Genomic DNA, 24346 nt, shown 5'->3' on the forward strand with positions numbered 1-24346 from the left:
GACTGATGGATACGACAACTAAATGTACCTACACAGACCTACGACCATAATCAAAGGACTTGCATTACCGATGAAACCTTAAGGGGGAGAGAGCGGCGTTGGCATTTGTACACAGATACAAATCAAACAGGCTCACCATGCACACGTCATCGACGCCGGTTTATATAACAAGGAAAGCCATTAATACGCCGATATGTTGAGGAGCATTAGTAGCTTTCTCATATATTTGTTTTTAACTCATGCAGTGTTAATCACGAATGCAGTGAATATTTTAAGAGAGTTACAAAAATCCAGGCACGTGGCGTTACAATGATTCACATTACCGTTGTTTGTGTACACGTGCTTTCATGTAAAATCTAGGCTATGGATTCACCTTGTATATGGTTTAATTGCACTTGCACAAAATCTGTCACTCCATCGTAACCTGCTGTGTCTAAAGCTTCTAGATGTGCATTCTGTTTCTATATAATTAGCAATAGGAACAATTTATTGCTGGATAGGGACCTCTCCATGCTGCGTTGGTCATGGAGGTTGTTTGACCATATTTCACCACGATGGTCCATTCAGACTGGTTAAGGGGGGAGGGGGGCTGATGGGGGGTGAGTGGCTTCAACCTAAGATGTATTTACAATTTACGACGCCGTGTAATGTAACGCAAATTCGACAAGGCTAATTCTATATACCCTGTAACTCGCTATATATCTCGTCGAAAGGCATGCAAGGTGTGCAGTTCTGTCCAGAAAGGCCACTGAAAATTACAAAACTACCGCTTCTAACACTCATACATTGGCGAGCGATGCTGTATGATGTAACGGTGGCGTGGCCGAGCAGCGAGCGCTTTTGACGTTTTGTTGCACAGGTTTTGCAGGTTCGAGCCCCATGGCTGCCCTGGTTAATACTACGGGTGTATTAACCATAAATGCACGCAGTCTCGACTAGCAATGGACGCGAAAGATCCTGTAACGTTATTCTATAAGAATAGGGTTTCCCCTTTTTTCTGGCAGCAAAACAGGTGTTAAGATATTAAAACACCAAACTGAAACCTTTTTCAAGGAATCATGTCTACATTAACCACATATACTTGTGGTGAAAATACAAACAACAAACATGCTGTGACAGTATGTGCATTGTCTTTGAAACTGATTGGTCCACACCAGAAACAGCTTTCTTTAGAGCTGAGTCTCAAACAGTGTTAGACCAGAGGACGCCAAAAGGCGTACACAGCACAAAGACAATGCACTATCAGAGTAATGCGAGCTCGGGGTGAGCAGCTACATCATGGGACCTCATTTGCCAGTATCAAAATATAACCTCCTTTTGTTGCCAGAAAAAAGGGGAAAACCTATTCTTATATTTTGATACTGGCAAAGGAGGCCCCATGATGTAACGTTATTCTATATAATAGTGGGTCACGTGTGCCAGCGTCACGGTCCAAATTTGAAATATGACTCGCCGATTGCCGAATTGGGTAAAGCCGCATAGCAGGCATCGCGCCCTCCTGAGAAACTACTGTCGACTAAACGCCTGTGAAATACAGCGCCTCCGTATTAGCCTTCGTGCTATAAGAATGGTACAAATACCAACGTATCCATGATACCCTTTGGTTCCTTCGGTAAAGTCAAGTAGGTATAAAATAAAATAAATCACGACGTTTCGGGCGCAACACAAGCGTCCGTCATCAGGTGGGAAAGCATGGTCTGCTTCAGCAGACTGCCTCTGCAGACCATGCTTTCCCACCTGATGACGGACGCTTGTGTTGCGCCCGAAGCGTCGTGATTTATTTTATTTTCTACCTACGTGACTTTACCGAAAGAACTAAAGAGTACGGATTCCTGCAGTCACGAAAGCTTCAAATCAAGATGGTTTTCACGACAGCCCAGCGCTGTACGAACGGTGCAAATACCACCGTGTCGCGCTATAAGAACGGTGCCAGTACCAACATCACTGACGGGTATGAACACTCAAACAGGACGCGCGTCATCGCCGACCTCGGCGGTCACATCTTCTCCGTTTCGCCGCCGGCCGTGAGGCCTCCTCCGTTCGTGTTCGTGCTGTGTGCCCCCTGGGCGGGCGGCGGCGTCCTCTTGAGGGGCAGCAGGCACGGGTTGCGCAGGAGGGTGTAGGCCACGAGCCAGCGGCTGCGGCTCTGGTGGGCTCGGAGCAGCCGCACGCCCTGAGCCCTGCGCTGCACCAGCTGCACTCCTGCTGGTGACGACAGATAACCATCACCACCAACCACGCCACACCGTCAGCGCACGGATTTGGCTGACGAGGCGTTCACTTCTTGCAGCGATGTGTTATCTGGATTGAATGTTTTGGATTTAATATTTCAAAGGAATAGAAAGCAGAATACCTGGCCTAAATGTGACATTTCGGATGATCCCAAAAAAACGTTGTTCCGACAAATTTACGTTACTTTTTTGGCATTGCTTCAGTGCTATTTCCTGCCAAAAGTGCCCTCTCGTGATTTAACTTGATGATACGTGACGTCACTGTTGCTGAGGTTATTATTATTTAACTTGGTCTCAAAGATAAAGAACGACTTGAAGGTATGAAGAACCACAGACAAGCGGGAAGGCAGCCAGGCGTTGATGAATCGGTGCCAACAATTTTCCAAGCTCTGCAGTCCTCATGTGTGAAGATGGTTTCAGCCAATTAAGGTGTGCTTACACATCTGGGAAAAACTAAAGTAATCTGAGAAAACCCAAGCGTGCGAGGTGGGGGGAATGGGGGAGGGTGTAGGGTGAGGCAACACTCCCTGTACAGATGGAAAGAGATTGAAATGAACCCACTTGCTGTACTGCCATCTCCTGGCAAGCGAGGGAATGGTAAGGGCGCCACGGTGGCGAGATGTTAACTACCTCGCCTGGTCTACAGGAGTTCGTGGGTTTGATCCTGACCCTGATGCCTGTGTATTTGGCGTTTGCGTGTTCTCCCCGTGGTCACGTGGATTTTTCTCTGTGTCTTCCGGTTTTCCCCGCCACGTTTAGAAACGTGCGTTTAAATTATTTGCCTGCTCTACATTTCCACGTGATAGTCACTCCGTTGAGCTATCATTCGTGGCCAGGTCGGTTCTGAAAAGGAACTAGATAGCTCAGTGGGCCTTACCTGCTAAAATAAGAAATAGTTGAGTGTAGTGGTGACCTCGACGCTCAGTGGAAGGGTAGTTTCACGACATTTCTGTGATCCACAAACCCTCGCCACCACGGCGCACCATTACGAGCGTGCATAGCCACCGTAATCTGTGGCTCAAATAATGTTGAATTGTGCTGCCAACAAAAGAATTAGTAAAAATTGCACCGATACCAGGAATTCGCTCCTCTTCACAGTTACAGACTGAGTAATTTTCCTGAGACAGATGTTGTATTATTTCTAAGCCGAACGTTCAATACGTGAAATTATGAATTCAGTGGCGTGAAATAATGTGACGCTAAAAAACGCCGAAATGAATTTTGGCTCCGGTAACTCATTACGTCTTTGCATAGTGCACACGGTACATGGTGAGAACATCGGTGCGTGGTGGCAGTTAATTTCTCAACGCGATGTTGTGTTTGAACATCCACCAAGAAGACGGAGCGACGAGATCCACTTGTGCGCTGGTGCTCGGTGGATTATTAGGAAGGATCGTGAGAGAGATGGCAGGGACTCGGGAGAGGCCTTCATTCAGCGCTGGATCGATCATGGCTGATGATGAAGACGACATCTCTTCGGGAGTCCACCGCTATGAGACAATTTTGCCCGTGCTGAGTCAGTCGTCAGTGTTGTGATTGTTTCACGCAGCTCTATTGACGCCGTTGTTGAGCTGACGCCTCAAGGCCCAGACCGTCAATTGGCCAGCGTCATACAGCAAAGTAAAAGTGGGAACAGGTCGTGAAAAGTCGCGTGCATTAAGCATACCCTTTGGAAACAGGTTTAAAGTTTTGTAATATATACTACAACAACAACAACCAAAAAAACACTTTCGATTATAATCTCATGATACCCCAACTGATGTAACCTGATACCTTCCGGGCACTGTTTGTTATGCATGATGAGCTAATCCCAATTTGCCTCTCAGCATGACCATATGTTGCTTCGAATATCAGTTTGCTTTTTGATGTAAGCGCCCGTGCGTGTGCCCACTGGCTTGTTTCGCCCTGTTCATGCTAACGTTGTCGATGTTTACGAAGCGATTCGACGATTTTGAGTGCCGGTGTATGCGTTTCGTTTTCATTGGAAAACACTGCGCAGTACAGGGAAAGCTGTTTGTATCACATCAGCTATGTTCTATCCACTGCTGGATGAAGTCCTCCAAAATCCGTTGCCACCATTGGAGGTCTGGCTGTTGTACAACCCACCTTGCCGCTGCACATGAGCTGATCTCATTGCGTCATCTTCATTGGTGGGGATCTTCTTGTCTGCGATTCCATCGCCAGTCGTCATCCATCAGCCATCCCTCCCTCCCTTCTTGCGACATCTCCTCTTCATGTTTCTTCAGTCGTTCTGTTTATATTTTGCGTCGCCCGATCTTCATGTTTCACCCCCCCCCCCCCCGTATCTCAGTGGTAATTCCAAGCGAGTATCTCTCTCCATGCTTCTTGGGATTCTTTTCAGCTTTTGTTCCATCTTCTCTGTTATTGTCCCTGGTTCTGATGCATATCTTTGCAGGTGATATGCAATAATTCACAACATTACCCTGGAGATAGACTGATATGCAACTTCTAATGCGGTCATACAATTCAGTTTTACAAAGGCTTTCATGTAATAATTTTGATCCAGGTCCGCCTTCAAATATTTCCCGAGATATGCACAATCTTCAGTATTTTCCAGTTGTGTGCATACGTGGCAGGTGGATGAGTGGCAGACCCGAAATATGGCACGTTATTGAAATCTACAATGCGAAATGACGTTGACATTTTTTTTCTCTCATATAAATATAGGACCCTATTTAAAAAAGCCTGAAATTTGAGAAATGCCTCCCGTCCCGTGGGGAAGTTTCTAGATCTGCCACCGAGGTGGATCGGTGGTGGGGCTGGATGGTGGGGATGCTAGGTGACAGAGCTCTCACCTTCCTCCACGTCGCGCGTGGGGACGACGCTGGCGGAGCAGCTGCTGCTACTCGTCGCCCTCACCAGGGCCTTGCAGAATGCGCGCACCACGGGGTGAGCGTGCGACGCCTCCAGCTGCAGGAAGCCCACGTAGCAGCGGTAGCCTGCGCGGGGAGGCAGGGCGCTCTCGAGCTCGACTCCACTGCCATCGACTCACCGCTCATTCGTCTGTACATTTGTACGTGTGCCCGGCAGGGCCGAATTAGGGGCTGCAGCCCAGTGGCCTCCGTCAGCTGGAGGGCCTCCAGAGATGAAGTGAAAAGTTATTTCAATTGTGAATGCTGAATTTTTATTTGTTGTTAGCCTTGTGAAAATAAATTTTATTTTTCTTAAACTTTGTTATCATTTTGAAAATATTACCGGGGGCCTCACAGTACCTGCAGCCCAGGGGCCTACAAAATCTGAATCCGGCCCTGGTGCCCAGTCGTATAGCTGGCGTTCCAATTATATATCCACACCGTAGGCCGTGGTCAACCCACAATCCACTGCTGGATGAATGCCTTCCCCGAGCCGCCGCCGCTACCTACCACTGATTTTGTTACTCCATCTGCTCGGTGGTTGTACTCTCGGATGCATTCCATGAACGGGACACGCTCCCCTCCGTGTATAGTTAGCTACCCCACTAAAGTTCTATCGATTTGGACTCGGCCGGCGGTCATCATTGATTCCATGCAACTGCCATTATCATCATCATCATCTCTTCGCTAAAATATTCGGGAGAAATCAACATTTAATTTCAAAACCTCTTCATGTCTCCCACCGATTGCAATACACATGTTAAATCCGTGAGCTATCAAGCCAAGCTCTATTGCTGTACTGATGGCACCGAGTCACCTTGCAAACCAAGCCGACAACACCTGGTACAGGTATTTCCAGGCAGCTTCCCTTCCAAGTACTAACCCGGTGCTATTCTGTTCGCTTACGAGAACTGACAATCGCACACGTGCAAGCTGACCCAGTCCCTATGTGCAGCCGAATGGAACGAACGATATCTTCCGATGAAGAAAGTTCAATGCCCTTTCCGATTGTCTCGGCTTGCCTGGGTCATAGAGCGCCACTCCTTGGCTGAGTAGGCTCACGTCCATCCTGCACAGGTGGACCGTGTTGTACATGGCAGTGATGATCAGCCTCCAAAACCCCGTCAGCACCCCGACGAAGATGTTGTAGCAGAACAGCATGTATGTGGTGATGTACAGAAGTCGCCTGAAACGGCAGACAGGGTGAAGTGAACAAAGCGACGTGAATGAAATCACCGGGGCACGTAGGGATACGCCGCTGCGTCGGTTTTTCGCGGTTGCGCCGCGCGGCTTCTCTCGATGTGTTTTCCGGTTGCACCGCTCTACGTGCTGGGAGCTTCTTCGGGAATTGAATTGTTAAATTTCACACGACACAAAAACCGTATAAAGAGCACCGAGCCTTTTGTGCAGTGCGCTAAAAACCCCATCAGCAGTTCCTGATTAAGTGCATCGTAGTCCTTGTCTTTAAACCATCTTGCTTTTGTTATGCAAGCAACAAAAAAAACTCAATACATTCGTCAATAACTGCCCATGAAAGTAAAAAAAAAACATAACATTTCGAGCAACGACAAAGGGCCATTGGCTCGATGAAATTGTGTGTAACGCAAAATATATTTCATAAAAAACGTACAGATTGTCCAAAGAGGAATGGTGCTCGGATTTCTTCAGGAAGACGAGCCTGGCAAGAAGATGCTGAACCACGATGACCAGCACGAGCATCAACCAGAAGGGCCTGCGGCAAGAACAATGCGGTATGAGCATGACACACAACGGGTTTGCTTAGGCAAAGTGATGCTTACGCTTTAATATTCATGCTCCTGTGCGAGAGACGGTGGCTGTAAAATTCCCTGGAAGTGTCACCTGCAGTGGACAGAGCCGTACTCCTGAGTGCCTTCAGGTGGAGTTTATGGGTGGTTTATTACCGATTAAATTGGAATATAGCATCCTTCTCAAGTCCTTCCTATTATGCATCACTCAATAATGTCACGAGACTAACTCGTTTCGTTCATTTTAGGGATGAAATACAGTGAAGTGCATGGCAACGAATATAAATTATCTCGAATTCCCTCTGGCAGAGCAAATGAAACCTCCAGCATGGCATTAACAGCCACATCATATCCAAATGATGCTGCTATGGTGCAATGGTTGGCACACCGGACTTGCTGCTATCCAGTGGTCACTGGTTCGACCTCCTAGCACAGCGGTGGAAACAATGTGCACATTTCTTAACCCCCCACCCCTCCCCCCCACATCTGTCCACCCAGCAATAGACATGGGTGCAGCCAGAGTTGATCAGTAGGTCGTTTGCGTTGAGGTAATGTGTGGGCACGGCCACCTCTTCCGAAATGTCTGGCCAGTGTGAAAGAGTAGTCCAGAAATACCCTCCAGGGGGCCTCTCTGGAGCTCCTTCTAATGTCGGCCCTCATGCCAGCCATGGCATGAGCAAGTCATTGCAGGGCTGCAACCTTACCTTCTTTCAACTTTACCATGTCAGTATATCGCTGTGCGCTTTGCGTGTACTGGTTTGTAAAGCTCTTGATATTCGTGTCCGCTATTGCGCATGGAACAGGGAGGGGGGTGCGGCTATAACGACGATAACGACAATCTTGACTTAAAGATTTCGTGACCGCAGGAATTCATATTCTTTGGGTCTTTCGGTAAAGTCACGTAGATAGGTTCAACCTTTTTTTCTCCACCTGGCGATCGAAACGTCGTAGTGTTTATTTAATCATTTTTTTTAACCTATCTGCGTGACTTTACCGGAAGACCCAAAGAACAAGATACCGACAACGTTGATCCGTTGGGGGCACTCACCACATGTTCCGAACGATGTTGAGGGCGACAGCCGTAAGACCGTACATGGAAGGGATGATGAGCAGGAACGCAATCGCCATGGAACAGATATAGTAGATGATCGCCTGTATAACGAACCCTGCATTCGACAGAGCAGAGCACTGTGACCACTCCTGCCGCTATACTATATTCAGCAACACGATGCCGTACGGTTATATATGTCATGGCGGTTATCATTTTGCCGTGACTTTGAAATTGTATTTCACATTTTTATTATATTGGTTTTTGAACTTTTGCTGGATTACCGTCGAAAAAAAGGTTTCTTAAATGTTTTTCGACTGCAGCTCACCCAGCGTATGTCTGTCATAAGTGTTTTTCATGATTATAATTTATAACGCACAATTTAAGTTACGTCATATGTTTATTAAATTATTACGCAAACTGTGGAATTGATTGTCGTATTATCACCACGCCTTCCATTAGTCTGAAAGATGTTTTGTTACAAAGATTAAATTCGATAAATAATAGCTATTTATTTATAAATGTAAATGTTGGGTTTGTTATTTCACAAATATGATGTTAGGGGATGGTTAAGAAACATGCAATGAGCAAACATAATTACTGCATCACAATATTTCGCAAAACGGACGATACGATTGTTGTAGATTTCATAGTGTACGGGACCTTATATGTATTATATATATGGTATACCATAGTATTGCCATAACGTGACGCAACTCTAATTGTAACCATGAACACACGAGTAAGTCTATCAACCTGATGTGCATTATGCAAAAGAGATTTGTTAAGTTGGGATTTTCTTTTTTAACTCAGAATGGAGCTATGGAAAAAATAAAAAGTGGGTTCGTCTTTTTTTTTAATCTAATTTCATTCTTTAAATTTGATTCGGAAGCTGACAATGTTCATTCTTATTGAAGGCCTGAATATTGTGAAACAGAAAATGGTTTCTGCACCCTGGACAAAAATGAAAATTCTCTTTACATTTGCGTTCATGCTCCCTCATGCATATGCAGCACTTTGGGCATCTGTGCCTTATTTATATTTCACGAGTCTGGATAATTAAACAAAATGCAATAAACAAAACGCAAACAAAGTGGCACGAGCCAGTGAAATATTACAACCGAGGCATTTAGAATGCCTTAGTATTTAGCGATGTTTTATATGATGAGTAAATCTTACCCAGGAATATGCACGCCGTTTGAAAACCACTGTAGGTCATCCAGGACACCTGGTGAATAATTAAAGGGGCAATCAGCATTTTCTATTGATTTATTTTATAATAGTGTGTTTTTTTTGCGTCTGCTCTGCCTGCACGAGTCTCTTAGTTTTAGATTTTTTTTGTGCACAAGGCATTGACCGGAATTTTAATGAGATGTCGAATAGAATTCACCAAATAGCTGAACGGTAATTATAAGAACCATGTATTTTTAAAGTCATGCATATGCTTTAGCACCAGCAAACAAGCTCAGCATAACATGCTCACTAGTGTGGTATGTTGAAAAGTGGAATATATTTTTGCACGTGCATAAGGTCTTAGAAAAATGTGTTACATGTGGGGGCTTTGTAAAAACAGATTTGTATTCCTTAAACACAACATTTTCTGTACATATCGACAGGCAACTATACTATTTAAAACATATATCACTCCATTGTACAGGTTCACAATAGACAGCATTATAACAAAATGTATATTTCTACAAACTAAAAGCCTTGGCTAGCACATTATCTCAGTGCTTGCTGGGGTTTACATGGGCATCAAGCATAAATACAGGATTGGAAAAATAATTCTTAAAATTATTTTTCTTTACCACAGACAATCCTGAAGATGGTAATGATTGATTTTTTGGAATGATCTCAGACGTGTCTCCTCTGTACATTTGCAGGAGGTGTTCTCTGTAAAGGACAAAGACAAAAAAAACATATTAATGATCAAGACAGGTCTAGAAAGAGAACAAGTAGATTGTGTGATGATAGTCCAAGTTATATGTATTGAGGCAGCGTTCATATCCTGTTTAGAATTCCTAGAGATAGTCGTGGAAATTCCACATTTCTATGACAGAGGCGAGTCTCTTATTTTATCGGCCCTGAAGGGATGGTGGGCTGTGTGATGATGGAGAAACAAGAGTTGTGATAAAAAAAATGCTTTCTGCTGACTGGTGCAGTTACTGCCAGGAACCTAAGCACCAGTATTAATTAATACCCATTATGTGCTAATGGCTTTCATAAAAAAAAATCAGTTAAGTGCTACACCTTGCCACGAGTAAATGTTTTATACCACATGCAATAATGGAAATTAACAGGCCACAAGGCTAAACTCTCATTTAAAATTCCGATGTTTGTATCTGCATGCTCAAATGAGGGCCGGAGTCATGCTTATCTTTGTGGTGGCCCGGGGCCATGTGGAGATACCCCCCGTGCTCATTCTGGAGAACAATCTTCCTCCAGGACGACTATTGACTTTTCCCAAAATAGTATTTACTTTATTGACCCCTAGGGGGTGATTGCCTGATGTTACCCCCTTAATCGGGTTTTGTTGAGTTTGCAAACCTCGTATTGTGAGTCGCAAGCTCGAACCACAGTGTGGCTCGCAGGTGCGTAACTGAAATAAAATTTGTAAATGATGAGAAAGCTCATCATGAACGGATAATCATGCATGCTGGAAAACTATACGTTTTAAAGGAGACAACAAAAAGTGTTTAAAGCCACACAGCCATTGTATACATTTCCTGAAGAAGTGCATTGTGGTCCGCTTGTTTGATAGCAGCAGTGATGCTGTTGTCTGACAAGAGCCGTTTATATTTGCTTTAAAATTTAATTTGATGGTGATCTAAGACAAGAGGACCACAATGGACCTATGCAGAAAATGTGCTTTGTGATCTTTCAATCACAGGAGCAATATTGTTTGAAACTTAAGATGCATATCTCTTCACCCTCATGATGAACTGATGAATTGTCGTAATGTGTGGCCACGATTCGACTCAATTCTCTTTCTCGCTAATTGTTTTCATTATTTCTGACTGTGTTAGCCTGACTGTAACATTGCCATATTATTTGCATCACAATTTTTGTAGGCGATAAATTATCACTTCTTCGACGCACAATTAAGAATTTACTTATCAGATTAATCACCGCCACGTTATCAAGAGCGACACCCAGCCCGAAATGACACATTGTATAACATCTACTTGTAGTTGTAAACAAGAAACAACTCACGTGGGAAAATAACAAACAGCATAAAAATATTGCCGCTGCATGATTGTAGATGCAACGTTGGACAGTGTGACGTGTGTGTGTGCATTGTCACACACGTCACGCATGTGGCTTGTACCTCTGCATCGCATAGGTCCTCAGCAGCATGTAGATGGTGATAAAGCAAGCAGCTGCCACACTCACCACGTAGCACACTGCGACAAGAAAACAACGTTACCTTGGGCACACTTTAACAATAAATGGCGGCCACTGCGCTCAAACACAACGTTTAAATGTGTCGCATCACGCTTGCATTTCATCATCGTCGTCTGTTCCTTCCGTGGGCTCGTCGCGCGACAATTCGGGGGCCAGACAATTCTCCGCCGTGGTTCTCTTCCTTGAGGCGGCGTTACTGCGTCGTTCAGTCTCAATTAATTTATCTTCTGGATTCGTTTTTTATTTATTTTACCTCTGCATCTATCCACCCGCTTTTCTGTCTCCCCCCTCCTCCTCCCTCTGCACTTGCGTCGTTTGCAGCATTGCCAAGTGCGGCATCCTGCCCGGGACTCGTACTCATAACGCGTCCTAACCGCCAGTGGCCTTCTTCTTGATTTCGTCAGTCTCCGCAGTCGTGATGCCACGGTGGACCTCTCTCTCAACGGCATCAGAACAACACAATCCCAGGTGTGGATATTTCCCTCCACTCATGGAAGATGAACCCGGTGAGGTGCAAACCATCGGGCGTATGTAAATGACGCCTCCTCCAATACAAAGTGCGTTGTCTGGTGGAACGAGTGGACTGCTCAACTCAGCTACCCAGGATGCCGTGGAATGGTGTACATCAACAGAATAATTGTCGCCTCTTCGCTTTTTTCAAACGCTATACGAAAGAAGAAGAAGCAGGCTTGATACTCCCCATGATTGTATCTTTAAAGCTTTATTGATCTAAATTGTGTGGTATTTTTTTTTATAAAAAAAACCTCATTGATGTAATGTTACGATATTAATGAAGGTTGCTGTGACCACAGGTGACCTGAGTTTGATTCACAGCCACAGCTGACATCAGCGGTGACATCTGAACCTTATCGTTTTTACCTTTCACCAGATTACACTGACTTGTGTGGTAAGCTATGGTCAAGCAAGCCCTATGACCGTCATAGTGTGGGGAGGCCTTCATCCAGCAATAGATTTGAAGGTCATGGATTCAATCCCGACCCTGACGCCTGCTGTATATTTGGAGTTTGCGCGTCTCTCTTTCCGTGGTCACGTGGAATTTTCTCCAGGTCCTCCGGTTTTCCCCTCCACATTTAGAAAGATGCGTTTAGATCACTTGCCTGCTGTACATTTGTACATGATAAGCCACTTCGTTGAACTATCATGTGTGGCCAGGTCGCTTCTTAAAAATACCGAAGTGGGCCTTACCTGGTAACACAAACGTGGTTTAAATCTTCACTTAAAGCTTTCGTGACTGCAGCAATTCTATCTACGTGGCTTTACCGAAAGACCCAAAGAAAGCGTAGTTTATCTTCTTGGTTCTTTCGGTAAAGTCACGTAGAAGGGAAATAATAAAATAATAAAAATAAAACATAATAAAATAATTCTCACGACGTTTCGGCCACAACGCAAGCAGCCGTCCTCAGGTGAAGACCCGGTCTGTCGGGGTGACAGCGTCTGACGCTGTCTCCGTGAGAATTATTTTATTATGTTTTATTTTTATTATTTTATTATTTCCCTTCTACGTGACTTTACCGAAAGAACCAAGAAGATGAATCCCTGCAGTCACGAAAACTTTGAATCGAAAAGCGTAGTTTAGTTTTAGTTTCACATTAATTGCTCAAGTTTATTCTTGCGTTTCAAGCATCTCGCATTGCCGGTGTGTACCTTCCAGGACCCATAAGAAGTGCTTGAAGATTTCCACGGCCTCCGCGTTGTCCTGCGAGAGGATAACGCCGAACCCGGCCAGCAGGTACACGATGTCCACCGACACGCCCGAGCGCACCTTCTGCAACAGTGGAACGAGCAACACCACCAGCACCAGCGCGACCTGGAGACATGCAGAGTCGCGCAGAGATGCAGCCGCTGGTCAGTGACGCCCTCACTCAAATCCACGACGTTCATTCAGGCGCTTGCGGCTAAGGTAGGTGCTGCAAACAATTGTTACCTGGTAGATGGTGATCGCAGAGATAAGCGCTGTGATGACCATCTTGGTCGGGTAGCAAAAGCCTGTTCGACAACACGATGGTAAAGGTCATTGAGAACACCGCTGTGTTGGAATCGTTCGTGTCTTCGTGCTCCAAGGGAGCGCTTGTGGGAGTAAACTACACCGGGAGATCCACATTACTGTGGTGATAATAAAACAGCCACGAAGCTGAACTTATGTTTATCAACCACTCAAATAATGGCAGTCAAGTTGTGGAGGGCACGTTTGGTAGGTTAACTTGTGGAGTACATTATTTATTGATTTGTTGATACCCATTTGCTGTTTGCCATGGTGAAGATTGCGTGGTAGAAATGAATACGGGTATAAAATTAGTGCAAATATGAGTGCCAGGCTGCAACAAAGTAATTTGGCCCTGTATTTGTTCGTGTGGATTTTACAAAACCAAATTACTTAATAGCATGAATATACGCATCATCTATTAACAGACAGTACTTTTCCTGAAACAATATACAATTGTGGTTTTATATACAATACAGTACTGCGTATATTACTCCCAATATGCAATTTTTTTTAACATTTTACCTTCTGTCTGGGAGGACATATATGTAGTTATGAGCGATGAAAATGCAAAGGAGGTTGTTTTTCTATAAGAAAAGCGAAAAAACAGGGCAAAACGTCAGCGTTAAGTTGAAATGGCGGTGCAAATAAATAACTGCAGGTAATCGGCTGAAAACAACATTATCCTTGGCTACAAACAGAATGCGTCGCATTCGAACAAAGTTGTTCCGTGCAATTATAATTGGCAATTAATATTGTGCACCACCACCTGACTTTCGGAGCTTTCCTTTTGAACAGCCATCTGACGTACTGTGACTCATAATCCTCTTCTTGGCAGCCATACTAGGAGGGAAATTGGTTTGCGGAAGAAAAAAAGATGAAAATTGTAATCGCGTGCTTGAAAAATGGTGAACGCGGCTGACATTGCACTTAAAACGTGTGGCATTTCTGCGATGCTGAATTTTCCCATCACTGGAGAGATGAAATTATAACGTTGCGTTACAGATGTTTTGTGACGTAAAGCACTTCCTAGAATCTGCTCAGCCACACGCGAGAGAGAACCCGAGGTCGTTTGCATTACGAGGAATGAAATGGAGAGAGAAAGAGAGAGCAGACATGCTTCCAGTTATTTGTGAGCCACACTTACCACCGGCTTCTTGCATGCTGAGACCAACAAAATTGGGTATCGGACGCTCAGATAGAGCAGACACAGCATTTGCGGGAGCGAGGATAGTAGGTCGTAGTAGCTGTGTAACTGAAATGTGGAACAACGCACACACACGCGCGCGCGCACACACACAGCATGTGTCATACTCACAATTATTCAGACATTTAAACAATGCGATTCGGAATCGGCCACGGTCAATCCACTGTCGGATGAAGGCTTCCCTCGAACAGAAGCTGCCTCTCACAATCCCTTGCAATGTAACAATCCACCGAGCGCAGGCACGAAAACCGAGTTCATCGCCTCCGTCTGCTCGGTAGGCGACCTCTCAGAGGACGCGGTTACGGTACCGTGTTTATTTGAATGCTGCTGAATTTTCGACACTCCACGCAATCTCTGTAATCAAACGTCGACCTCCGGTAGATGGGACACAGAGAGAGTGGAGATTTTAAAATTTAGAGACCGAAGGTCACTGGCTCTGCACCGGCTTTCAAGATCGATGTATTGTTGTCTGAGACCACAGTCAGTCACACAGCAGTGAGAGAGAGCTTTGGACTTGCTGAATTTGCTGGTAGTTCAACATCATATTTCTTTCTCAGTGGCCTTGGCTTTCATGTGGTTTCATGCATGTCATCATCATCATCATCATCAGCTGTGTTCGATCCACTGCTGGATGAATGCCTCCTTAAGCAACTTCTCGGCGATCGTGAGATGTAACAATCTACCCCAGCACGAGCACATACACAGATTTCATCACTCCATCTCCTCAGTGGGCAAACCTCTCGGACACCTTCCCACTAACGTGGAATTAAATTACTTGAGTAAACTAAACTAAGATGATTATTATTTTAGCAGGTAAGGCCCACTGAGCTATGTAGCTCTTTTTCAGAAGCGAACTGGCCACAAATGATAGTTCAAGGAAGTGCCTTATCATGTGCTAATGTATAGCAGCCAAATGCTCTAAACGCATGCTTCAAAATGTGGAGGGAAAAACCAGAGGACCCGGAGAAAAGTCCACGTGACCACAGGGAAAATATGCAAACTCCAAATATACAAGCGTCAGGGTCAGGATCGAACCCACGACCTTCTGTATATCAGGCGAGGGACTTAACATTTTACCACCGAATACTGTGAGGCTTTGGGAAGTATTTAAGGTTAAGTGTTAAATGTATTTTTATCGTATTTAAAAACATATATATGCTGTTTTTTCATTAATAAAAAAGATTTTTTTAATTAGGATACACAAATTAAAATGTTCTGCAATTGAATGCGTGACATTATAATTAACGCGTGTTTTATAAACCGGATCGTAGCGAAGATAACAAGGTTTACACATGCACAAATATATCAATGCAGCGCATGCATATATTACGCATTTTCACGTCGTCGTTTTTTAAGTGACCTAAAAATCTACTTCATCCAGTTAAGGATCCACACTTTTTTCCTATGCATATTAGAATGTACTGAAACGGAGGAGATGTTTGCACGTGCGCCTTCCTAATGTCTCTTGTGCTCTGCGTGCATGAGTACAAGAGCACAGTTTGCCAATTATTGCACAATAGAAAACTAAAACGCAGGATACATTTCGGCATCTAAATTTTCAGATATTTTAGCTCTGGGAATTAAAATACAATTTTACTTCATGGGACTTTCTTTGCCAGTACCAAAATATGAGAATACGTATTCCCTTTTTTTCTGGCAACAAAACAGGTGTTACAATGTTACAACACCAAACTGAAACCTTTTACAAGGAATCATGTCTGCATTAACCACAATACGTGTGGTCAGAATGCAAACAAAAACATACTCTGATAATATATGCATGTATGCATTGTAAAAGGTTTCAGTTTGGTGTTTTAACATCTTAACACCTGTCTGTGGTCAGAAAAAAGGGGAAACCTCCAATTTTGCTGTCATGTCACAAACATTACTCTCATATCGATTTAAAGCTTTCGTGACTGCAGGGATTCATCTTCTTGGTTCTTTCGGTTAAGTCATGTAGAATGGAAATAATAAAATAATAAAAATAAAACATAATAAAATAATTCTCACGACGTTTCGGCCACAACGCAAGCAGCCGTCCTCAGGTGAAGAATAGGTCTGTCAGAAAGACAGCGTCTGAATGAACACCACCAGGCTTGGCAGCGTATATTTAAGCTGCTGGGTTGGAGGGGGAAGAGCGCCTTGACAAAGGAATTTGATATGCAAATTCCTTTGTCAAGGCGCTCTGACAGACCTGTTCTTCACCTGAGGACGGCTGCTTGCGTTGTTGCCGAAACGTCGTGAGAATTATTTTATTATGTTTTATTTTTATTATTTTATTATTTCCATTCTACGTGACTTTACCGAAAGAACCAAGAAGATTACTCTCATATGCAGAGTGAGCAGGACGAGTGCTGCCCCCTGCTGTGTGGACCACAACTCTCGAAGGGATCTCAGAGGTAGCTCCCTGACATCCGCTTCCGCATGCCCTTCTCTAACACGAAGGGTCGCACTGCTCTGCGAGATATCCGAATGGCTCCTCCCAGAACCGGCCCTAGACCTTTGGGGGCCCTAAGCAAAATTTGGTTGGAGGCCCCTTTGATGTATGATTTTTTTTCACCCACTAGCTCGCAGTGACTCTAGGTGGCCCTCTGCTGGCCACGGGGCCCTTTCCAATTGCAAGGGTCGCTTAGTGGCTGGGCCGGCTCTGGCTCCTCCATCTCGTGACGATACGCCAACAGCAACAACCGGGATGAAATTGGCGGTGGGGAGGTGGGGGGGAGAATAACAAAAAAAAAACCTCAAATACGAATAACTAAATAAAACACGAGTTAAATAAGCGCGGGCTCGACACTGACGGTAGGAGATCGTGGACATTCGATCTTGTGGCAGATGAGGGTCGCCAGGTGGAACCAGGAGAAAAGGGCACCCAGGATGTGAGAGGGGCGGCTTGGAACCGTGGCGCACGCAAGGAGTGGGTAGTACACCAGCGTGTAGTAGAGGAAGGCGAGGATTTTCAGCAGCTCTGCAAACGGATAAAAAACACACACGCACAAAGAGCAGCGATGACTGCCTTTGCGCTCGTTACATACACACTGACTCATCGCTCGTCCGTGAGCATTCTGCGAGCATGCTTGCCATGGCGACGTGACACCGAAAGCGTGGTCATGCCGGCACTGAAGCACTTCACACGATTGTGCAACCGCTAGCGGCAGCAGCAAGTACGATGCCTTGCAGAATAACTCGCAGCGTGCATGCAAATTTTGTGTCATTTTTTTTAAAAACACGTGTGGTGGAGCCGCTCGAGATGATTATGTACACGGATATGTTGTGTTATAACGACATCGACAAGTCATATTTTAATATGTCCTGGGTCTTCAATACTCAGTCAACCCAGCATTTGCGTAATTATTTAATTACAAAGGAGAGCCACATTGCATAGCAGGACTTTATTTGGGTTTTTATTTCAAGATGTTTTCAGCCAATTAACAAGCGGGAGGAAACTGCTGTGTGGACAGAGGCTGGGCGGGGGGGGGGGTCGGATTAAAAAAAAATTCCCATTGTTTCAACTGCCGCGCACGGAGATCCAATTGAATCGGCGACTTAACCATTACACCACGGTAGCATCCCTGTGTTTGTGGCATCAGTTTTCAGGACGCCGTGATGGCGAGATTTTGACTACCTCGCCTGGTACACAGGAGCGCGTGGGTTCAATCCCAACCCTGATGCCTATATTTGGAGTTTGCATGGATTTTTCGCCGGCTCCTCTGATTTTCCCCCCTCTACACTTAGAAATTAACGCGTTCAGAGTATTTGGCCGCTACAAATTTCCACATCATAAGCCACTTCGTTGGTCTATCATTCGTGACCCAGGTCGCTTCTGCAAAAGAGCTCTAATATCGCTCGATAAAGTAAAACGTAGTCGTGTTTTAAGTGTCAATCAAGTCCGGGATCACTGGACGGTCAATCGATGAACCTTGCATCTCCTTGATGTCTCCTGTGGCGAAGGGCAGGGGGGAGTCCAGGAAGGCCACTCGGCACAAGGTGCAAAGCACGACCCCAAAGCCTGCCGCAAACAGCTTGCGGTTGGGTCTGTTTTCCAGAAGTGGACGGGCCTGCAAAGTTCAAAATGATGGATTGTTTTTTTTAATGTCATCACAGCTGGTGAGGATTTTTTTCTCTTCATACGCGTTTGCTAGTCTGGTCAGGTTTATTATCATGCACATCGTAGAAAAAAAAAACACTTTGGGATTCGCGTGAGCGTTGAATGTGGTGGGTGGAAGGAATGCACGCGCGCGTGTGTGTGTGCGTGCGTGCATTATCTGAACCGGTCCTGGGCCTCGCCTAGGTCGACTCAGCCTCAAATAAATACTCGGTCCGGTGTGTAAACATCGCCACGCGGGAGACAAATGCGGCCGGGCGTGGTGCTGGCCACCCAACCCCTCGTGTGTCGTGCCGGCCATCATAGGTGCTCGCTAACAGCACTTGCTCCTACAGTCTGTTAAGGCTATAAGGGGGATCTTTGTCTTTGTTTGAATGTAGGCATGGTGTATGAGTGTCTTGAGATAGATTTTTTTGTTCCTTGCTATGACAGTTTCCACAAAAGACGAAATAATTAACTCGCTAGAACCTACAGTAATTATAGGGGTGTAGGTATTGTCGTGTTTCCCGAGCCTGTAGCTTAACTCCAGAGGGTCCAGTTACATCCTTAGCATCACAGTGGTTAGACTGCCCGCTGCACAACCGGAAGGGCATGAGTTCAAATTCCGGTCATGGGTTGACTCCGGCCTTCATTCCTTCCTTCTGCTGCCTTCCCACAACATCGGATGTCCCTCTTGATGGGAACTCAGCGGTGGGTTTTCCCGTGGAAAAACTGAACCTTGCCATAGGAATACAGAATTTCCACCACTGCCTCTGAGCTTTGGACTGGACATGAGCATCCCCTTTGAGTGCTAAGCTACTTTGATGTTTTTTGTTTGTTCCATGGATGTTACACTATTCTTTGGATTACGAGATGCTCGGCCTCAATAACGTTACACATATTCCGGATTATAACACGCAACCACAACTTTTGCTTTAAAATCTAGGGGAAAGATACGGTGTGCCTTATAATACAAACAATACGGTAGGAGCTGAAGGATGCTCACATGGTGATGATTGTTATTATAATTTAGACGTAAAGTTTTGCATGTAAAATGTACCCTGTTCTCCATGATTCCGAATTCCAGTGTCAGTTTCAAGTGGCTGGCAAATAGCACAATCTGTTTTTGGTTCACAAATACATCTACTGAAGTTTGATGTTAACAGTAACTGAAAGAAAATATTCAATGTTGTGTAATGTTTAAAAATCTTGTAAACAACGACCTTGATCATGGTAGCACCTATTTTTCACTCGAAATCTTGGTACATATCTTTGTTGAAATGTATTATCGTGTCCATTTCTAAAAAGTTGAGTTGGGTGCGAAATCCACAAACCTTAGTCCTTACAAAGCTGTCAGTCAGTTTATACTCGGGCTTTTTGAACGCTTACATTTCAAAAGTCAAAGTGATTTCCTACTTAAGTGAGCATCGAGGCGGTGCTTACCTCTTGTTTACAGCACCTCAAATTAGCACGGTTGGCTACGTACGGTGCAAAAAAGGTCAACATACCGTACATACAGCCCTAAGTCAGTGGTGGAAATTCCACATTATTGCAATGGGGAGAGAGTCTCTCCATAAAACAGCGAACGTTGACTTCCCCACAATGTGGTATTCACCTTATCGACCCCAGAGAGATGATGGGCTAACGTTCAGCCTGCCAATTATATGTATGGCTATGACGATATCACCCGGAATATCCAATCTCGTCGGCTAAGCAGGTTGGAGCCTGGACAATGCTTGGATGGGCGAGTGCCGTGCATAACATATATGTGGTAGGCTTGCTACAGGGCTACATTGGGGCCAGTATGTCAAAATCCATTGTTGTACTATACTATGTTTCAACGTCTATGCTCCCCACCTCCAGCCTTCATTGATCAGCAAGGTGAAGTATGTTCGGATAACCTCCATGACCCACCCAAATGAGGACGTTTTCATACAGCAATAGATTGACAAAAAATGGGCTGTACATTTACAATTGTGTATACAATTCAATACAATAACAATTAAATATATTATACCAGACTTGATCTACGATTCAACATTAATGACGTCATCTTATTGTGCAGATATTTCTCGATAAGAGACAGGACTAGCTTTTGACGCTTCACTTTTACACAGTGATAAGATCATTCAAGTTCATTATTCCAGTGATAATAACTGTTCAGTCCCTTTCAAAAAGTGTTTCATGAGCAAAAAGTTCCGTCAATTATTTTTGATTCTGCAGAACAAATTTGCAGAAATCCAAGTTCCACAATTTCAAGGATAGGTTTCGAGCAATGGATTATAGCTTTATTTTATTTGGTTAGATATAACTGATTGTGATTTACGTAAATTATGAATGTGGCCCCTAAATTCTGTGCCTTGGTTCTTATTCTCGCTTGTGGTGGCGGGATGTTATCTCCCTCGCCTGGTTTGCAGGAGGTCGTGCGTTCGGTCCCAACCCTCATGCCTGTATATTCGGAGTTTGCATGTTCTCCCCGTGGTCACGTGGATTTTTTTCCGAGTCATCCGGGTTTTCCCTCCACATATAGAAACATGCGTTTAGAGTATTTGGCTGCTACTATGAATTCCCAGATATATGATATGCCACTTGGTTGAGCTATCATTTGTAGCCAGATCACTTCTGGAACAGCGGTAGTCACTCTGTCGGCTTTACCTAGTAAACGAAATAGTAAATAGAAAAATAGTAAAGAGTTTAATTTTACCTGGTGTAATTACACTGAAACCTCGTTATTAATCACGTGATGGACCACACATTGACATTACTAGCAACATATTAACGTGTTAAATACCGCGCAATGCTAGAACGCCTTTTTTTCACACCGAATGTGCATCACAACAAGAAAATGTCGTGTATTCTAGATTTGAAGCTTTAGTGACTGCAAGGATTCATACTCTTTGTTTTTTTCGGTAAAGTCACGTAGGTAAAAAATAAGATAAATGAAAACAACTAAATTAAATCACGACGTTTCGGGCGCAACACAAGCGTTCGTCGTTTAAACAGTCTTCATCAGCAGCAGGCCATGATTTCCCACCTGATGACGGACGCTTGTGTTGCGCCCGAAACGTCGTGATTTAATTGAGTTGTTTTCATTTATTTAATTTTTTTACCTACGTGACTTAACCGAAAAAAACACCAAAGAGTATGAGTGTAAAAATGCCGTGTACTTACGCCAACAGACCCGGATATCCTTTGGAGCAATTCTTACAAAACTGTCGTCGCTTGACAATGAAGGAAAGTCCGAGTGTGCAAACGAGCTGTGGGCGAAGCACATTTGAGCTCAAAATCTTATCGAGAAACAAATTGATAAACAAGCACGTTCCATAATACCAAATACATTTTTGAAACAGATCGACGCCTTTTGGCGTCCTCTGGTCCAACACCGTTTTGAGACGAGGCTCAAAAGAAAGCTGTCTCTGGTTTGGACAAATCAGTTTCAAGGACAATGCATATACTATCAGAGTATTTTTTTGTTTGCATTCTGACCACAAGCATTGTGGTTAATGCAGACATGATTCCTTGTAAAAGGTTTCAGTTTGGTGTTTTAACATCTTAACACCTGTTTTGTTGCCAGAAAAAAGGGGAAACCCTATTATCATAATTTAGTACTGGCAAAGGAGGTCCCATGATGAAGATCAACGGCATGAAGCGATTGTACTTTTCACGAGTGATGTTTCACTGCTGAGTAGGGTTTTCACGGTTGTGCTGCCGCACAGCTCTCTGATGTGCTTTCAAGTTCCACCATGTATCGTTCGGTACGATTGTCCGATGTTTCACCCCGCGTGCCCGGGGGGTTTATTTTAGGAAGAGAAATCAGTGCGGCACAATCCGAGAAAAGACATCGGAGAGCGTGACAGCGGCTATCGTTAGGTGATCTTACCGATGCCACGCCAACCCAAGGGTGGAGGAAGTCTCCCCTGAACTTGGGTTCACACGGTGGCTCGGGCCTAAAAGAAAACGCAAACGCAAGGTCAGTTTAACACAAAACGGCTGTTATCTGCTTACCACGCTTTTGTATCCATTCGAGGTTTTGTTGAGTTAGATCGCGTATATATAAATGTGTCGTTAAACCCGCAACCATCGCCCGACACAGCCAATTAGTAAGGATTGTCACGTAAACGAAACATGACAATTAGTTACTAGTTCAGCACACCGGTGTGTTGGAGAGTAAACCCACATCATTTACAACTGTATGTCGGTGGTGGAAGGTTTTACGACATGTTTGTATTTACGCGATCTAGCCCAAAACAACTCTATTTTGGCGAATATTGGTCACGGTAACCGACGTGTTAAGTGTTTTTGTACGTGTAGCATTTGTGTTCTATGTGCTGTGCTCGTACGGTGCGGTGTGTGTGTAGCAGTGTGTTCATATACCAGTGACGCTCATCTGAACCGGTCCTGGGCCTCCCCTAGGTCGACTCAGCCTCAAATGAGTACCTGGTGCGATGTGTAAACAACGTCACTAGGAAGACAAAGGCGCCCGGGCGTGGTGCTGGCCACCCATCCCCCCTCGTGTGCCGTGCCGCCATTCACAGATGCTCACTAACAGCACTTGCCCCAATAGATCTTTGTCAGCACTTGCCCCTAGAAGTCTGCCATACACTGGTATGGGTGTGTGTAGCAGTAAGTTCCATGTGCCGCAATGTTGGGTGTGTGTAGCAGTAAGTTCCATGTGCCGCAATGTTGGGTGTGTGTAGCAGTAAGTTCCACGTGCCGCAATGTTGGGTGTGTGTAGCAGTAAGTTCCACGTGCCGCAATGTTGGGTGTGTGTAGCAGTAAGTTCCATGTGCCGCAATGTTGGGTGTGTGTAGCAGTAAGTTCCATGTGCCGCAATGTTGGGTGTGTGTAGCAGTAAGTTCCACGTGCCGCAATGTTGGGTGTGTGTAGCAGTAAGTTCCACGTGCCGCAATGTTGGGTGTGTGTAGCAGTAAGTTCCACGTGCCGCAATGTTGGGTGTGTGTAGCAGTAAGTTCCACGTGCCGCAATGTTGGGTGTGTGTAGCAGTAAGTTTCACGTGCCGCAATGTTGGGTGTGTGTAGCAGTAAGTTCCACGTGCCGCAATGTTGGGTGTGTGTAGCAGTAAGTTCCACGTGCCGCAATGTTGGGTGTGTGTAGCAGTAAGTTCCATGTGCCGCAATGTTGGGTGTGTGTCGCAGTAAGTTCCACGTGCCGCAATGTTGGGTGTGTGTAGCAGTAAGTTCCACGTGCCGCAATGTTGGGTGTGTGTAGCAGTAAGTTCCACGCGCCGCAATGTTGGGTGTGTGTAGCAGTAAGTTCCACGTGCCGCAATGTTGGGTGTGTGTAGCAGTAAGTTCCACGTGCCGCAATGTTGGGTGTGTGTAGCAGTAAGTTGCATGTGCCGCAATGTTGGGTGTGTGTAGCAGTAAGTTCCATGCGCCGCAATGTTGGGTGTGTGTAGCAGTAAGTTCCACGTGCCGCAATGTTGGGTGTGTGTAGCAGTAAGTTCCACGTGCCGCAATGTTGGGTGTGTGTAGCAGTAAGTTCCACGTGCCGCAATGTTGGGTGTGTGTAGCAGTAAGTTCCATGTGCCGCAATGTTGGGTGTGTGTAGCAGTAAGTTCCACGTGCCGCAATGTTTGGTGTGTGTAGCAGTAAGTTCCACGTGCCGCAATGTTGGGTGTGTGTAGCAGTAAGTTCCACGTGCCGCAATGTTGGGTGTGTGTAGCAGTAAGTTCCACGTGCCGCAATGTTTGGTGTGTGTAGCAGTAAGTTC

The 24346-nt window shown here is 44.9% G+C and overlaps 1 protein-coding gene across 2 annotated transcripts in view; it reads right to left on the reverse strand.

The window, feature by feature from the left end:
- Window positions 1-1802: 1802 nt before the first annotated feature.
- The window catches only part of STRA6 (signaling receptor and transporter of retinol STRA6), a 28404-nt gene continuing 5860 nt past the window's right edge, over window positions 1803-24346 (reverse strand). Inside the window, exons 6-23 of one of the 2 annotated variants that reach the window (XM_061558249.1) lie at window positions 22494-22560; window positions 21785-21870; window positions 20691-20701; window positions 18449-18577; window positions 17331-17497; window positions 14473-14580; window positions 14095-14168; window positions 13851-13912; window positions 13269-13330; window positions 12989-13151; window positions 11247-11322; window positions 9727-9811; window positions 9098-9146; window positions 7919-8036; window positions 6735-6836; window positions 6127-6290; window positions 5048-5191; window positions 1803-2205 (exon numbers count right to left, since the gene is read on the reverse strand). In XM_061558249.1, the coding sequence (XP_061414233.1) occupies window positions 1997-2205; window positions 5048-5191; window positions 6127-6290; window positions 6735-6836; window positions 7919-8036; window positions 9098-9146; window positions 9727-9811; window positions 11247-11322; window positions 12989-13151; window positions 13269-13330; window positions 13851-13912; window positions 14095-14168; window positions 14473-14580; window positions 17331-17497; window positions 18449-18577; window positions 20691-20701; window positions 21785-21870; window positions 22494-22560 (1876 nt within the window). In that variant the 3' untranslated portion in view covers window positions 1803-1996. Of the gene's footprint in view, window positions 2206-5047; window positions 5192-6126; window positions 6291-6734; window positions 6837-7918; window positions 8037-9097; window positions 9147-9726; window positions 9812-11246; window positions 11323-12988; window positions 13152-13268; window positions 13331-13850; window positions 13913-14094; window positions 14169-14472; window positions 14581-17330; window positions 17498-18448; window positions 18606-20690; window positions 20702-21784; window positions 21871-22493; window positions 22561-24346 lie in introns of those variants that run through there. The other variant, XM_061558248.1, reaches the window with a different exon arrangement.

This window comes from Lethenteron reissneri, chromosome 24, assembly GCF_015708825.2.
Source record: "Lethenteron reissneri isolate LAM-NWPU_2019-01 chromosome 24, ASM1570882v1, whole genome shotgun sequence".
Lineage (NCBI taxonomy): Eukaryota > Metazoa > Chordata > Hyperoartia > Petromyzontiformes > Petromyzontidae > Lethenteron > Lethenteron reissneri.